The sequence below is a fragment of the Centrocercus urophasianus genome, unplaced genomic scaffold, assembly GCF_019232065.1.
Source record: "Centrocercus urophasianus isolate 14NV4802_14NV808 unplaced genomic scaffold, USGS_Curo_1.0 seq_73, whole genome shotgun sequence".
Lineage (NCBI taxonomy): Eukaryota > Metazoa > Chordata > Aves > Galliformes > Phasianidae > Centrocercus > Centrocercus urophasianus.
This window is the reverse complement of record NW_024885344.1, coordinates 7725871-7743142: the sequence shown is the minus strand read 5'-3', so window position 1 is coordinate 7743142 and position 17272 is coordinate 7725871. Positions and strand designations below refer to the sequence as shown.

At 37.1% G+C, this 17272-nt stretch overlaps 1 protein-coding gene across 1 annotated transcript in view; it reads right to left on the bottom strand.

The window, feature by feature from the left end:
• DGKI (diacylglycerol kinase iota) overlaps positions 1-17272 on the bottom strand; it is a 107251-nt gene that overhangs the window by 52418 nt on the left and 37561 nt on the right. Inside the window, exons 15-17 of the mRNA XM_042837764.1 lie at positions 13165-13265; positions 1516-1595; positions 193-237 (exon numbers count right to left, since the gene is read on the bottom strand). Coding sequence (XP_042693698.1) covers positions 193-237; positions 1516-1595; positions 13165-13265 — 226 coding nt within the window. The remainder of the gene's footprint in view (positions 1-192; positions 238-1515; positions 1596-13164; positions 13266-17272) is intronic.

Below are 17272 nucleotides of genomic sequence, written 5' to 3'. Positions count from 1 at the left end.
TTTTAAGGATGATTCCATAAGGTTTGCAAGGAAAAGAATTATTTCAGGGAAATCAGAATGAGCCTCCATCATCTGAGGGCAAATGGCAATCAAAAATTCCTGTAAATCTGCATTCAAATGCAAACAGTGTAGTCCACCTGGTTAAATTTGTCTTTGTTCTTCATTTACTAAATGAAGATTTTAAAATCTTACCTGGTAATGAACTCTCTGTGTAGTAGAAGTTGCTGACTGTAGGTCCTAATAGGATGAAAGATATGTCAGTGATGAAATGTTTAAATCAGCAGAAGTTATTGCAGTTCTACTATTTGAAGTGGCTGGCTAAACATCATAGAGTAATTTTGCAAGTATGGTTTTAAGTATATTAAACAAAGCCACAAAATAGCCAAGGAAAGCTCTCTTAAAGTTTGCATTTACATGCATCTGGTAAAAATCAGTCCACTTTTAAAAATTTATACAGAGATTATGTTAATGACTTTTTACCTTATCACAGATCTATTTATATACCACAGATCTATGAAAACTATTTAAATTTAGAATATCTGCAGCAAAAAAGAAAAAAAAAAAAAGCTAAAAGCCTTAATATTGTCTTTTGTAATCATTTCTAAGTAATTAATGCACCAAAGAAAACACCTGGTATTTTTCCAGGTTTAAAGACAACCTCATGCCTAAGAGGTCATCTCAGTGTTGCAAACTTCATCCCAACTACTGTGCTGTAATCTTCCATTCTCGCATGAAAATGGGATGAATGAGGTCCATAGCTCCTGTGCCAACTGGGACAGCCATTCAGAAACTCATGTAAAGGCACCACATTTGTAAATGTTTTTGAAAGATATCAGTACAAGTTTATGAAACAGTGAGAGGCACTCTATTAATGAAAATCCACCAGTTTTATCACTAAGTGCACACACATTTAAAATTATTCAGGTAATGGGACATTTGGATTCTCAGTTTCCCAGGTTGTACTAAGAGTACCTTCCAGAGACAAAGCATTCAAGAAGATAACAGCTACATTCGTATTAGCTGATAAGCACATATTCTTGTATTTTTTGAAATATCAGTTTGATATCTGTAGTGTTTGTTGGAGTCTCTGTTTACTCCATGACTGTATTAGAGAATAATATTTGCATAATTAGATCCATTGAAATATCATGATATTTATCCTTACATAATACAGTTTGTAAACTAATTTGCTCAGAAATTGGTATAAATGCAGCAACGAATGCAGAGAGTGCATGTATTCTGTTCAATTTCAAGAAGAAGCAAACACAACAATACACATCAATTCCTCTATAATTTAAATGGTTTCAGCATGATTTATTTTTTCCTGTTTGGAAAATAATGTTTTGTGTTACTCTGTTTTAATAGCATATCATAGCTCTAAAGTTTTGTTTTCAGCATGAGGCAATACACAATACTCACAATACGAAGTTGTTGCAATCATTAGACCTATACACTGAGGAGTGGAAGGAGCATAATACAGATTAATAAATGATACTTAATTCACAAAAACATTACCTCTTGTAGACGGTCAATATACATACGACAGGTCTCCAAGTCACAATCTCCTCGAACAACTATAATTCCTAAGGGAATGGCTGGAAAAGGAAAAACACAGAAAAATGTCTTTAATTGAGGTCTGTTGAATTTTAAAAGATTTGCAGTATGTTTTGTTTTGTTTTGTTGTTTATTTTCTTAACATCCTCACTAAAGCTCTCTGCTTACTAAATCTTAACAGTCACTTAAAATCAGGAACATAATATTCATCGTTCATCTTAACCATTTGTAATTATCAAAGATTCTGACATTCAACTGCCTTCCATCTCATACAAGCTAAAAGAGATCTAGTAAAATTGTGTACTTCCTTCTCTGATGTAAACACCAATTATTTTTTGCAAGGAAATGTACCACAGAGTATTTCATTTTCAAAACATTTAAGATTCCACAGAGATGATTTAAAGCTTTTACATTCCACCAAGATTTTGTTTTAAACAGTATTTTTGGGATTTCCTTTTAATCCTCTGGCAAACCTTTCCTGGAACTCTGTTACTGACACCAAAGAATAGGGCTGCTTCTGCTTTCCAGCCTTAGCTTATTGGTTTATTGACTTAAAATTAAAGAGGTATTTATTTATTACTGTATAATGAAACCTTTACTTCAGCAGGAGAAAAAAATGATGACAATAAACTGCAGCATATTAATTCACTACATTTTATGATAGGATTTAAGGAAAAAAGCATACTCAGAGTTTATCGGCTTCAACTTTATATCTCCAAAGTAAAATTACATCCACAGTAAAAGCAAATAAACAAAGTTACAGAGTATCCCTGAGGTCGCAGTCTGACATAGGAGAAAACTAGTGTCATGTTATTTTGATGTAAGTGTGCTTTTAAATAAAAACAGGCATTGTTCCATTTGCACACAAAACTTCCACATGTCCACAATGTCTTAAAGGAAAAGAAAGGGAAAGGAGGGAAGGAGGGAAGCAGGGAAGGAGGAAAGGAGGGAAGGAGGAAAGGAGGGAAGGAGGAAAGGAGGAAAGGAGGAAAGAAAAAGAAAACTTGCAAAAAATATAGCAAATAAGTCCCCTCAGTCAAAGGTAGCATTTCAGATAATGAGGAGTTTAGATTTCCACAACTACTCTTTCAGACTCTAGGTTTTCTTTGTTAAAAAAAAAAAAAAAAGCAAAGATGAGAGAAAATGTACACATGAGTCTACTAGGAAGATACCAAGAGAGCTGCCTGCTAAAATCTTTTTAAATAGAAAGGAAACAAGTACGAAAATTCTTAAGCACATGAATGTCTGAAACTGAATCATAACATTATTTTCTTCTCCCTCAAGGGTCTTTAGTCAAACGTTGCCCCCAAAAGCAGGGAAGCAGCAGGAAATGGATTTAAATCATCATATGAAGTATTCCAGAGGGAGAGAAGAATATCAGCTCACAAACAATTTTGGTAACTGAATAACAAAAAGCAACTTAATGTCATTGACATTACTGAGACATTACAGTACTGAGACAAACAGAAAGAACAACTGTGCTGCAAAGCCTCATATCACTCAAGGGGGGTTAACTAAGAGTGGCCCTGAGATGCTTATCTGTTGGGAAGCTCTTCATTCTAATAAGGGAACAGGTTAGTGATAACACATAATGGGGAACACTTCCATGGCTCATTTTCCTTGTGGCCCACCAAGGCTGGAAGCATAATGAGAAATGAGTGGTCTCAAGGAGAAGACAGGAAGCAGCTACAAGACTGAAGGGCATAATGGAGCTCAGAGGCCAGTGAAAGGCTCCAAAGATTCATCACCAGCTCTGTCAGCATCGTGTTCAGAAAGCAATGTAAACAGCAGAGCAGATACGACTCTCAGAAAAACAGAAGCAGAGGAAGGAAAAAATGGTAGGGAGGGAGGAAAAAAAAAGGAAAAGAAAGAAGGGCTAAAAAGGAAAATGAGAGAAGCAAAGCCCATGCTACTTATCAAATAACGCATCTAACAGTAATCCCTATCCAGCTTGTTTTCAGAAAGCCTAGCAGACAACACTGCTTATTGCAACCTCCAGGGTTTTTTCATTACTCAACAGAGCTTGTGAGACAAGTTAAGTGGAATGAGGGTCAATGGTCAGGTCTGCTTTATGTATACCGACACTCTGACTTACAGACTGATTCCCTTTACTTTGTGTTTGCTGGTGCTTAACCTGCTCTGACAGGAGACCCTTATGCTCTTGGCAACGAGCACTTAATGACCACCTAGTTTTAATTCAGTAAATCCCTCTGCAGCCCTTATTGAAACGGCTAAGATTTTTTAGAGCACTAAAAAGTGAATTGTAGCAGACATGACTATGTCTCGAACAGTTTCAGAGCACTAGGGAGAAACAACATTGGTTCATAAATTGTCACCACACATTTTGTCCCTTTTTGTATTGAATAACTTCCTTCAATTTAACAGGGTTCAGAGCTTTTACCCACTGAAACTTTGGAACTAACACAGAATGGCAATCCTTAATCTCCACCACTGCTGGTAGTCCTGAGCAGAAGGACCTTATAAACACTGGGAATTCTAAAGAAATTCACCAAATCACCTGTAAAGAAAACACTAGTATGCAATAATAGATGGCTGAGCTGTGACACTTCTGAGCCTTATCTGCATCATTACAGATGAAGATTATAATCCGTTAGTATAATTAATTATCTACATTTTGTACATCATTTATGTATAATTTGCTCTTAAAAAGGGATGTGTGACTTCTCCTGCCTGGAAATCCTGAACCAGTACATCTGGTTTTGTGGGTCAATCCCTAGCTAAGGGATAAGGTATGTGAGGTAAGTCCTGTATGGTTCTGTCCCACATGCTTTTGTTCAATTAAAAAACTTTTAAAGTCATTACTGAATAACATTACTTCATATGCTAAAATGTTACTTGATAAATGTTAGTGGGGGGTTTTGTGTTGTTTAATCTTTGTTGTTGTGAAATTCATTTGCCTTCCAGCAAGTGAAATGTTTCCAGCCCTCACTTGTACCATAAACCACAGTAAGCATGCACAACACATTATACAGCCAAGATTTTTGAAGTGCCTCAAAATAGCAGCTTTTTGAAAACCCTTCAAGCCCATACAGATTTAAACTGCAGGACTGTTGCTTGTTCTAAACATAGGGCAACACTGTGCAGTGGGGCCAGAATCACAGAACCATTAAGTTTGGAAAAGACCTAAGATCAGTCCAAGCATTAAATGAGGTAAGTTATGGTGAATCAGGTAAAAACGTAAGGTTAATGTGCATGCACAGCTTGACATGGAATGTCATTGTAAACATTTTCTTTAGGGAATTAGTGGACTTCTGGCTTTTTTGAATAGCCTTGTGTAGATAAGGATGTGAGCAGCAAAAACCAGTGCTGTGGGACACAGTGATTAGTGGACATGTTAGGTGAAATGTGGGAGTGGAAAACAAAATTTTGCAGTCTTGCATGTATTAAGAGCACAAACAATGCAGAGCAGCTTTCCTAGACACCCGCAGATTATCCACTCCTGTGACAACACAGACATATCCACGTATGGAAATATGCCAAACACAGGATAGTCTCAGACCACAGGCCAAGCCACAGCATTCAGGAGACAGATTTTTTTTCTCCTGAGGCGCCTGCTCTTCTGACTGCTTGCATCTAACTCCCAGCTTCTTTGTGTTCCCTGAATGGTGAAAAGAACTTTATCCAGGGAGCTGTGGATACGTACTCTAACACTGCATGGATAAGCAGCAGTGCAAGAACCCCAGGACATGAGACAGCCAGGCAGTTGCTTCATATTCTGAACCAGCACTGCGGAAAGTTTTTTGTTCCTAGCAGTGCTGACTGAAATCAAGAGTCAGCAGGAGGAGGGTGAGGTAGACGCAGCAGTATGACTAGCGTAATGCTCTAATAACTGCAAGATTAGTAGCACTTTCTTAAGCTCTCATGAAATTACCTACGGAATTTATGTAAACAAAGAAGAAATCTTCTATTAAGTGCCCATTATGTTGAATACCTAAAGCTAGTGAACTCTTCAGCAGTACCAAGAACACTGCCTGAACACTGCATACTAAACCATCAAGAAAAATTCAATTAACTTCCCCATTTATTGTTATGAAAGTATTCAATTTGTGATCTAAACACCATGATTAACCCACTCAAATCTCAAATAAGACAGCCTCAAGGCAGATCATTAAGGTAGATATGAACGCCAGAAAAACTCATTCCAACACTGACATATACCTCAGGGGAATGGGGAGATTAGACATGGGGCTGTAAATGTTTAATGCAGCAAATAAAGGATCCTCACTACTGGAAATGTTATAAAAACATCATTTTCCTGAGGGGTTTTTGCTGATATTAGAAATGTGAAGAACCAAGTAAGTTCTTGTGAGAGAATTCTAAGATATTCAGACACTTAAATTAAGAGATTTCCCCACTGTGGTTTTAGCACAACTGAGTTTCTACAAAAGGATTTTTTTTCCAAAATAAATCTATGCCATACATCTCCTCAGATACCTTTCATTTATTCTACTGACAGAATCAAAGCCTTCTTTGGTTGCTTGGCTGGTTGTTGGTTTTTTTAATACTAGTGTTTCAGTACTAAAATCCTCATATATCTGTGCATAAAATGCAATGGACGTTACCAGACTGAAAGAGCACATTTGAGAGAGTGGTCATCCCCTCCAGAATGTCAGTTCTCCAACACACAGACATAGTAAAAAAAAAGCTGTCTGTCAAATGCGAAGGGAAATTGTCCCAGATACCAGATGAAAAAGAATGGGTTAAAGAACGACTATTAAAAGTTTGGAATTGAGACTGGTAAGGAAGAGATATTGGGATTAAGAGCTGAAAGAAGAGATCTGGCTGAGCAATGCCTAGGAGTTTACAATTAAGAAAAAGAACAGGAACCTGAGCTGTAAGATCTATAGAGACAAAGATGAACAGGGAGAAAATGAGTGCTGAAGAGGAATAGGATTGAAAACGGTAAGAAGAAATCAGACAAGGAAAGTGATAGAAAAGGAGACAGCAGAAGAGAAGTATGCAGAAAAATCTATGCCATAAAGCCAAATTAAAATGTGATTTCCTGGAAGGTCTGGAATGGAACTTAATGCTTTTGTCTCTCAGTCCGGTGGGGTTAATAGGCTAATATATGTTAACGAAATGTATTGGAATACTGCTCATGATTGACCAAAGGAAAGGTCAATCCTACAGGTTACTGTTTACCTAGTAGATCAAAAGACAGAGGACTGTGTTGGCTGTAGATATGCCCTATATAAACAACTCCGTGACATGAGATGCATGCCTAAACCATTGAACTTTTTGTGTTGCTTGTTTTGGTTCTGTTTTTTTCAAATCCAGGCAATGACATACTCTGTTAAACATGTGTTATGACCACAAAGTCAAGAGCTCAAAGTTATAAAAAGACAGAATTAAAGTTTCCTGTCTCAACACCTATGTATATATTCATTGTGCTACTACCTTTAGCCATTTGATCACATCCTACTTTTTCTTCTGTTAGACTCCTGTGTCTTTCTAGTCTTTGAATACATGCATGAGTATGAACACATGCATGTGTATGGATGTGTATCACAGACAGACATACAATCCACTGTGGTGCCTGGGAAAAGCTCAGTATGTCTTATTCTGAGACAAAAAGAGAGATTTCCTTTGACATAACCAATGTATTTGACAACTTCTTTGTTTTTATCATTTCTATTTCATTTACAAGCATTTACCAGTGGTTTGCATGGTGATCTGTACACATCACCATGAGAATCTACGAGCACAGAATGAACGGAGATTGCAATATTTAGCTCATTGTTAACATCAACATGAAAGAAAAAATGCAGAATTATCTAATGTCTGCACAACACACCTTGAAAAAGCAAAGCTGTTAGATCAATATAGTGACTTTGAAGCAGAGTGAAAACTAGAGGAGTGTCTGTAGGCATTGCTGCCTTTTACAATGCCCCTACAGGACAAGCTACCACATCCGCTAAGAAACCTCCTGACAAATAAGCAACCATTAGTCCTTCTCTCCCAGGACTAAAGAGTGAATTTGTAGCTATGCTACAAGAGTGAGTTGGAACTTGATGATCCTTGAGGTCCCTTCCAACCCAGGCCATTCTATAATTCTATGATTCTATGCAGTCCACTCCACCTACATCCATCTAGATTGATGCTGCATCCCAGTGAGCACATTTCTTTCAGTGGTTAATCAACCTTGTCCTGATTCCATCTGCTAACTTAGGTTTTCCCTCATCACCATAGTCACCTACCAGATCACTTACTCCTGTGTCCTTCACGATGGGGAATCAGGATGTAAATACCAACTCCTCAGCACTGACCTTTTCTTATTTAACTAGTTGCTCAAAATCACACTCAATACGCTCCAAACTATCTTCATCTGCTACATCTTTGGGCACAGGTGTTGGAAATAGTTCATCCTTCAGATCCCTTCCAACCCAAGACATTTTATGATTCTATGATTTCCTAGGTGGGATTCTCAAACTGTGGTTAATACGTTACTGATATGAGGAAACCATGGTATCTGTCCACATACACGTCTCAAAACATTCACAAGATTGTTAGTCCTTGTACTCAATAAGAATTTATCAGATGACCCCAAAACATTCAGATAACCTACAGAAATTGAAGGCAAGACATATGCAACATAGATATCTGGCTAGATATAATTAGCAAGGGACAGATTACTGGAAGAGAAATAAGAATCTAAGATTAATGTCACATCATGTTACTCCTGATCTCAACACACACAAACAAAAAGCAAGGAAGCTAAATAGAAAGAGATTGTTAGATTGTAGCTAAATCAATTACTGTACACATGGAAATCAATCTTCAAAAATTGTTTTTCAATTTTCTGTGTCACTTTATTCTATAGGAGATAAGGAATGACTGGTTCTGTGTGAAATATAGTGATGTGGGAGACCAAGAGTTCACAGAGTTGATACTTATTTCTGATATTGCTGACACTGGGGTTGAGTATGATTCCTCCTTAATCTTAGTGGCATTGAGTAAACAAGATGGAGTCTCCAATGCTAGAACATTAAAAAATATGTAAAGAGCACTAAGAATTGACAGATTGTATTAAATAAACAAACAAACAAATAGATAAAGTTTTGTATCTACTGCTGCTGGTGAGCTAATTCACCCCTCCAGCTTCATGGTGCAAATCTACAGTAATGTTACTAAGGAGAAAACATAGATCAGTAACATATGGTCACTAATTCATTCATGGGTGTATTAATTTCTAATAATTTCTGTATATACCTCCATTGTCAGTAATTTCATAGGAGCAGTGAAATGGGGAAAATCTAGTGCCATAAACAAAAAGATTTTCTTGTTTTAAAAATAATTGAATTGTTCCCCCAAATGCTGTTTTGAATCATACTTTCCTACCATAGCAGGAAAACAGAAACAGTACACAGAAGATGCACAGATGAGACACAGTATTAAGTTCTGCCCATCTGGAGACATCAACTGAATTTTGAATACGATGATCTTGGTCACTTAAGGTAGAACTGTCACATCAGGCAAGAGGAACTGAAACTGGTGATTAGGGTGACAAGTGCTTGAGACACATATAGGAATGTGTTGGAGATAACAACTACATACTACTATATACTAATATACTTGTATATACTACTATATACTAATAACTACTTACAACATAACTAAAATGTTCAAGATGTATCCCTTTCCTAAAAGAGTGCATGGAATCATTCAACCCCGTCATAGAAGGATCAATAAGTAACCCCTGTACCATCATCAATCATCACAGAGACAATACTGAGATGCTGACAGAATGAAAGAGAAAGGGAGGAACATAGGGAAGGGAAAGAAGGGACAATTCAGAAACAGCATCTTAGTTAAATGCCAGCTGCAGTGACAAGAAAAGTAAAGAGCAACAGAAGGAGAACGGGCTAAGAACAATTTTGCCCTTCAGAGAACAAAATGACACTGTTTAATTGCTCAGAAGGTTTTGAAAATGAGGTGTCTACCTCCAACAGAGTGAAGATTAATCTTCATGGAACAGTTTGTATGATGAGTTGTTAGACGTCGGGAAGTACAGTTTCAGATGAAGTACTTGATAGAATCAAATCAGTATTTTGAGCAAACCAGGGAAGTGAAATGTATTTACTGTGAATTAAAGTGATCCAGATTACTACACTGATGTCAGAGATTTCAAAACTCTATTATGGAGACATGTGACAGGCAAAAACCTTAATAGCTTCTTTGTTACCGTTCCTTCACGGATAACAGCATGAGTCATTATTAATCGGCTTCCTTTTCCTGTTCAGATTGCTGTGGGATTCTAGTTTAGTCTTCAAAAACTATGGGGAGATAAAAGTGCTTTTAATTGGTGTGGGCAGACAATGGATGGTAAGCATAGCATTCTGGAATTAAATTGTAGATATTCAGCCAAAGCTTAGAAAGACAAGTAAATTGAGTCTCTTGTGAGCATCAAGTCTTATATACATGTTCCTGAAAGCTACAGACATGCTGCAGTAAGCTAGCCCCACTGAAAACAACACATCTGGAAGAAATACTACTGCAACAGTGTGAGTGAGTGCCCATTGTGAATGCTCTTAGAATAACAGAATATTCTCAGTTGAAAGGGACCCACATAGATCATCAAGTCCACATCCTGGTTACACACAGCTCTACCTAAATTGACCTCATTTGCTCCTCATACATTTTCTCCTCCAGACCCTTCACCATCCTTGTAACCCTCCTTTAGATACTCTTTACATCCTTACGCTTTATGTCCTTCTTATATTGTCGTGCACAAACTGCACAGTGCTCAATGTGAGGACACAGAGCAAAGCAGGACAATCCTTTCCCTTGTCCAGTGGCAGTTCTGGCAACCAGGGTACGACTTGTCTTTTTGGCTGTTGTCGCATGTTCAACTTGCCATCAGCCAGAGCCCCCAAGATACCTTTCCACAGAGTTGCTTTCAGATGCCCGTCCCTGTACATATATACCAAGTGCAGAATCCAGCACTTGCTCTTGTTAAACTTAATGCATCTGGTGACTGCCCAGTCCCATAGTCTGTCAAGGCCTCTCTATCTTCAGGAGAGTCAACAGCTCCTCTGTTTGCAGAATCACTTATAATTATTTTGTTAGTGTACAATACCCATATTTAAATTTTTGATTCAGATTTATAGAATTTCAATCTGTCACTCACCATGGTGATTTATTTCTTCAGGGCAGTAAAAACCCTTCTCCTCCCATCGACCCCTCCACCCATTATGGCCACCTTGGAGAAGAAAGGAGAGTTGCTGTTCCTGCCTTACCACTTCCCTCCTCCCTCTCAAGCTGAGTAACTTTAAGTGACAGTGCTCCAGGAAGAGGTTTGCTGATGTGGACTGAGACAGCACACTTATTCCAAAGAAGTGTTAAACATATTATAGTGCCAGGCAGGCAGTGATGTGCAGACCTGCTACCAGAAAAAGAAACAGCTCTATATCAGAATCCATATCTATATCAGAAAAACAATTAAAATGGTTATCTGCTCTTCTTAAAAGGAACGTTTACACAATTTTCCCACCTCCCTTCCTCATAAAAAATTTAGTGTAGTCCTATAGTGTAACAATTCAACTTGATGTCTGGCTACATCTCAGTTTCCAGAGGAGATACAAGCGCCTTGCAGTAAAAGTCACAGGGAAGCTGTGATATTGGTCCTATGCTCAGTAAAGCACAGGGATTTTCTTGGTTTCAGGGATTCCTTCATGGAATTCAAGGAGAATATTTAAAACAGGTTGATTACTGACTATTTAGAGAGCACTTCTCTTTTCATATGAGATTTTCTTCAGATACAGTTAGCATTAACTAGGATTCTTCAAATCAAGATTAGCCTCTTGTAAACTAAAGGTTGGACAGCTCTGACAGGAGTTACTAACCAGAAAAGTAGGAGGATGACTATGAATGTGTACTGTAAGTTATGAATCCTTATACAAGGCTTTCCTAATAATTGCAGAGGGTAAAGTAAAGTATCTTCCCTGATTTTTGTTTTTTTTTTATTTGATGGGGACATTATTTGCTTTCTCATATTACAAAGCAAGCACTTTAACTTTTTATATACAAACGTCTACTTTTTGAATGAAAACCCCTTGAATATATGCTCAGCAAGTGATCAAATGTGTGCAGTCTAAAACCAAATCTCAAAGCTACTAGATCACTATCTGCCCATTTTCTATTATTTTATAATGTTATCATTACTGTTTTTGAATGAGACAAATATTAATACCTGTGTGCAGTTGCAGAGACACCAGGGTAAAAAGGTGTATATCTTTTGTCAGATGATGCAGTGGCTCTTACTGATTACTTAATATATACTAAGTAAAAAAAAAATTACATCTGTTGTGGGAATGGATGAGGATAGTTGTCTTCAGATGGAAAGGCATAGGAGGAATCACCAAAAGAACCAGAATGTTTCCAACAGGGTTTCAAAAGCATCTGCTCAAGACGACTCTAAGGATACTCAAGGTCAAACTCTAAACTTGAAAGAAATGCTTCTCCAGTGAGCCATAATCCTCATCTTATGATAACTCTCCTTATTCTACAGATTAAGGCCTAGATTGCTTTGATTATAGCTGAAATCTACTAACAGAAACTTTAGAAAAGGCTGTTAGGACCTATATTAAAATTCAAGGCATATCACTTCTTTTGTTGGAAGGAGCCTAGATGAACTGAGAGAAGAATAAGGAGGGATGGGACTGGAGGGGTGAAAGTGAAACAGTTTAACTATCTTCCAACAGTAAGATGAGCAAAACAATTAAAAGGATTTTTATCCTGTAATTACCAGAACACTCTATATTACAGAGGGAGCTGAAGCTTTGTTGCACAACAAACAGTCATGCTTGTAATTTAGGATGAATAATGAGCCAGATGCATGAACAAGACTCTATTAAATTGTTATCACAAGCAGACGTGTCCCTCATTGATTAATGACTGTGTGGCACCAAGAAAAGGAACTCCATTTCCAAGTGTGGATCATCGTCATCAGTGTTGCCAACGCAACCATCTGTCTGCTTTTGACTTACCCCTGAATGTGGCAATTAAACCATTACATGTGGAAAGAAAACAGTGATTATTTGCTTATGTGCAAAACTGAGGGCTCTTGAAGAATAAAGAAAGCCAAATTTCCTTCCCAAAATTAATGCACCTGAGCAAAATCATATTCATTGCAGGGGAGCTGGATTAGATGACCTTTAAAGGTCCCTTCCAACTCTGAGAATTCTATGATTCTGTCATTTTATGATCAACTTCTCAGTTTGAAACCAGTCTCTTATTAAGTTTCAAATTTGGTGTTAATCATAAAGCCTTGGTAAGTTTCATATGCTAGCAGAAAGTCATCAATGTAAAGACACAAATAAAAAATCAGGTGTGAAAAATACTTACTTTATAGTAAATAAAATCAACGTGTAGAAGGCATATGTAAGAAAACACCTGAACACTCTTTATACAGACAGTATTTATATAGAAAGAATGCATGTGCATATACCCAATTAGATGAGCCTATAGCTCACATAGGACTTGTCCAAAATGTATGTTTGACCCTGGATTTTTTGTTTTGCTGTTGTTAATGTGAGATCTACCCATAATATTCTACCGAGAGCAGGTACAACCTAGCTTCTTACAACTTACAAGCTTCACGGAGTTTTTCCTTGTCATAATGTAGCCCTTCATATTCTTGCAAATTAATCCGGTTCACTCTGATCCGCAGGCGATCAGGGATGGAATGAGGACTGCAAAAAAAAAAAAAAAGAAGAAGAAAGCTTCTTAGACAAACTTTTCCATGGAAGAGCAGAAAATAAAATACAATATGAATTTTAACCTTTGGTAAAAGAATAATAGGAGCAAGCCTCTTCAAAACTGGGCCTGATCCTCACTGGCCCACCACTGTGTTTTTACAAGATCAGGACTACTGACTACACAGAATAGATGATGTATCTTAAATTACAAGCAAAATCAAGAAGCCTGTTTACTGTCTGGGTGACCTGGAATTGCAAAGGCTTTTCTGAGCTCGTCAATCTCTATATAGATATCCTTTCCCATTACAGATGCCTTTTTGTACATCCCTAAAGTAGGAAAATTCACAGAGCTTTGCTTCAGGGTGCTGATGCTTTCTTTGGAAGCCTCACAGGACTTCTTTTTCTCTGTCCACCAGCACATTCACTTGGATCTCCAGAGGATCCTCTTTCAGTAGCTCTGTTCCAGGGAGCAGGAAACAAAATGTTGAGAGCTGGATTGCCAAACTAGAGTCCAATACACATATGCCAGAGAGACCATAAAAAGAAGTTTGAGTACCTCGTTTCTACAGATTTCAGCCAGATTTATATGCCTTGAAGGTCTGCATACTTTTGAAACCTTTCATGGGTTCCTATCCATAAATCTGAGTGGCCACTAACTGATAGACAGTTGTTTTGAAGAGCTTTGTTTTGATTTCATGCAAGTTTCCATCTTACTGTTACTGTTAGATTTTGTTTAACTGAATGCTATGTAAACTTGGCCACATTAGCATTTTCCACTTGTAAAGGGAGAAAGATAGCTTGTGTATTATAATACACATATAAAGTGTCTGTCTTGACAGGTTCATCCCACCTAAAATTAGATTCTTCATTCTGAGTTTGCACCAAAAGATTGTCTACTTTCACTTTGTTTTAATCTATTTAAAAACAGAGCTCTTAATGCACACAATGCCTTTTGAAAGTTAAAATTCTATGCACTGTCATAGACAAGCTTATCGTTTGCTTTATTTCAGTTTTTTTTACTATTCAAGCAAGTAATTTTCTTTTTGGCCTGAAAATACTACAGACATAACACATGGTTTGTAGAAGAGCCACAGAGATGATAATTACCACGTATTTCAGTTTCCTTATTGCATATTTTCTCTCTGTTGACATAAACGCTCTGCCACATACTGACAGATGAAAGTAAAGATTGAAAATCAAGTACCAGTATAAAAATAACTCTACTGACACAAGTACTTCTCGCCTAAAAATTGATAAAGGATAATGAATTAAGGGTATCTCAGTAATTGAGGTCTAATGCAACAGGTTACAAGAAGCTGCAGTCCTTCTGTTCTGAACATGAGTTTCTGTATTAAAATGAAAATTCATAAGGAATAACTTAGAATACATCATGAATGCTAACAGTGACTGCAAGACTGATGCATTCGGCAGTACATAGGCTGCTGTAGGTGTTTTCTGCAGTGATTAACAGGGACTATTGGGTAAAAGTACTCCAGGATACCAGCAAACTCTCTATATTTAAGGTAAGATTTTGCTTGACATGCAGGGTGATAACTTCCAGCAAAGCCTCAGGGAACAGCTTAATAACTCATGTGCCATTAGGTCAGATCAGCACTCACTACCTGCAGTCTATAAAGCTGGCTAAAGGAACAACCAAGGAATATTACTGCATGCAAGTAAGAGGAAAGGTGCATAGATGGAAGAATGTAACTGCAATGTCTGACACCGTTTTTCCCCCTTAGACAACTTTAAATGCCACATTGCTGGATTAGAAATGGACACAGTCTGAGAAATTATGTTTCCTTCCCAATTATACAAAACACAAGTTTCAAAAACAAAAATTGTGGGAGCTTTTATTTTTATTCAAGAAAAGATAATAAATAAATAAGAAAACATAGGAACCTAACTACAAAGGGAAAAAAAATAATGCAGTGCATGTAGTAGGGTTCATGAAAATGACAGTCTGAGCACTGAAACGTGAAATCTTTTATGTACTGGTACAATACATGAAGAAGCCATGCTGTTTTTCCCATGGTGTTCTACCACCAAACATTATTATGAAGGTAGCTTAGTCTTCCAGCAGATAGGTTCACGAACTGGGGATTAGTGGTAGGTCTGGGGGAGTGACAGACTATGAATGATGACTCCTCTGAGCTCTGAGCTGGGAAGAAAGGCCATAGAGTGACAGAGAAATTCAGCAATGTCTTATTTCTTCTGTGACATTTGAATGTGCTACAAAGATAGCTATTCCTGCTATGTCCCTAATTTAAACTAAATGTAATTAAACCAATAAACCGTCTCAAACCATTGTTTCTCTTGAAACCAGAACCAAATCTATGCTGTTCGGCTGTAGTCTGAACAACCCAAACTGGAATTTTATTGAAAAAATGTTTTCCATTCCCAAATACCAAGAAGTGTGTTTACCAGAAGTTGTTACTCAAACAGGACTTGCTCAGTCTAGCACTGGTGATGTTTGCACTCCAAACAAGAATCACACTATATCTGTTTCCCTACTCCTTCTTTTCCATTTCTTCCTCACTACAGAGCTCATCAGTGTATGATGCTCAGGCTTCCCCCTTCCTCTCTGTGCTGTAGTGTGCAGCCCTGCTCTCCATACCAGACGGAAAAATGGAGAGAAACAGAACTTGCCATTTTGCCCATTTGAGAAGTTTAGCTAGCCTAGCCATAAAAGCATAATTCCAGAAACAATTTTCTATAGAAAATAAACAATTTTAGAAACAAATGCTAAGAGGCCTTTTCAAAGCCTTTTATGATCAAAATCTGAGGTTTTGTTCATAATAATTTGCAAATACTCTTCACTCAGAATATGGTTGCTCCCTGACATCATACTGTCTTAATGAAATTCACGACCTATGCAAAATAGCTTTGGCTCTAAAAAATTCACATAGCTGAATATTCACTCCTTATGATATCAGACTGGCATTCTACATGGTGGAATACCGTCTTTATGAACCAGCTGAACAGCTCATTCACTTACATAACTCATGCTTTGCACACAGAGTTCTATTATCTGCAGTTGAGCAGCACAATTCCGATATCAATATTCTTGTAATCATCACACTCTATATATAGGAATCCTTACCATTAGACAAATTGTGTTATTCCTCTAGATTAGACATACTGAGCATATTCAGAAACCGCAAGGCTCAAGGACACAATCATGTCTACGTGAAAATAAATACCATGGTGAATATCACTGAAAACAGATGTTAATGCTGTCTGTATTAATAGAAATGGATGTTATACTGTATAAAACAACTTGCCCAACCGTAAGGATGGGATGAAAACCATTCCAGATCGAGCAGAAAAAATTTATAAATAATCACAGACAGCAGCATTGCAAATCAATCTGATGTATTTAAATATTTTTGCACTAATTATTCTTCAAAATAGTGCATTACATAGTCAATGAAAATCAATTTAAAGTACAGATGAATGAATTCCATTGCTTCTTAAATAACCTAATTAAGAACCTCGTTCTCCACACAGGTCAATTCACAGAATTACATCCTAAAGGCCATACATCCATGCGATCGTGAACACAGAGTCAGGTCAACTGAAACATTCTGCTCATTCTTGTTGAATAGCTATAATGGTTTCAGTTAAACACAAGCCTAAATATCAGTCTCCTCAAGTCAGGAGCATAAGTAAAATATTTTACTATTTTGAGCTTTATGTGACAGACTTTTTATTAGTGTGAACCAGAAGTGCACATTTGTGGCATTATTTGATAACAATCTAAATGAGCCTTGCAGAACAAGCCATGAAAGATGTTATGAAGTCCCCTCAGAATTATTTTAATTCACCTTCATCAAAAAGTATATAATTTCAGTAATCAATAATTATTTTCATTCATTTTTTAGGCTGAAAAATATCTGTAAAGTAAAAGAAAATAGTATTAATTCTATTAAATAAATAGGATTTCACTTTTCCACAAGAATATAGAAGACATAAACATTGAATAATTATTATTTTAAGGA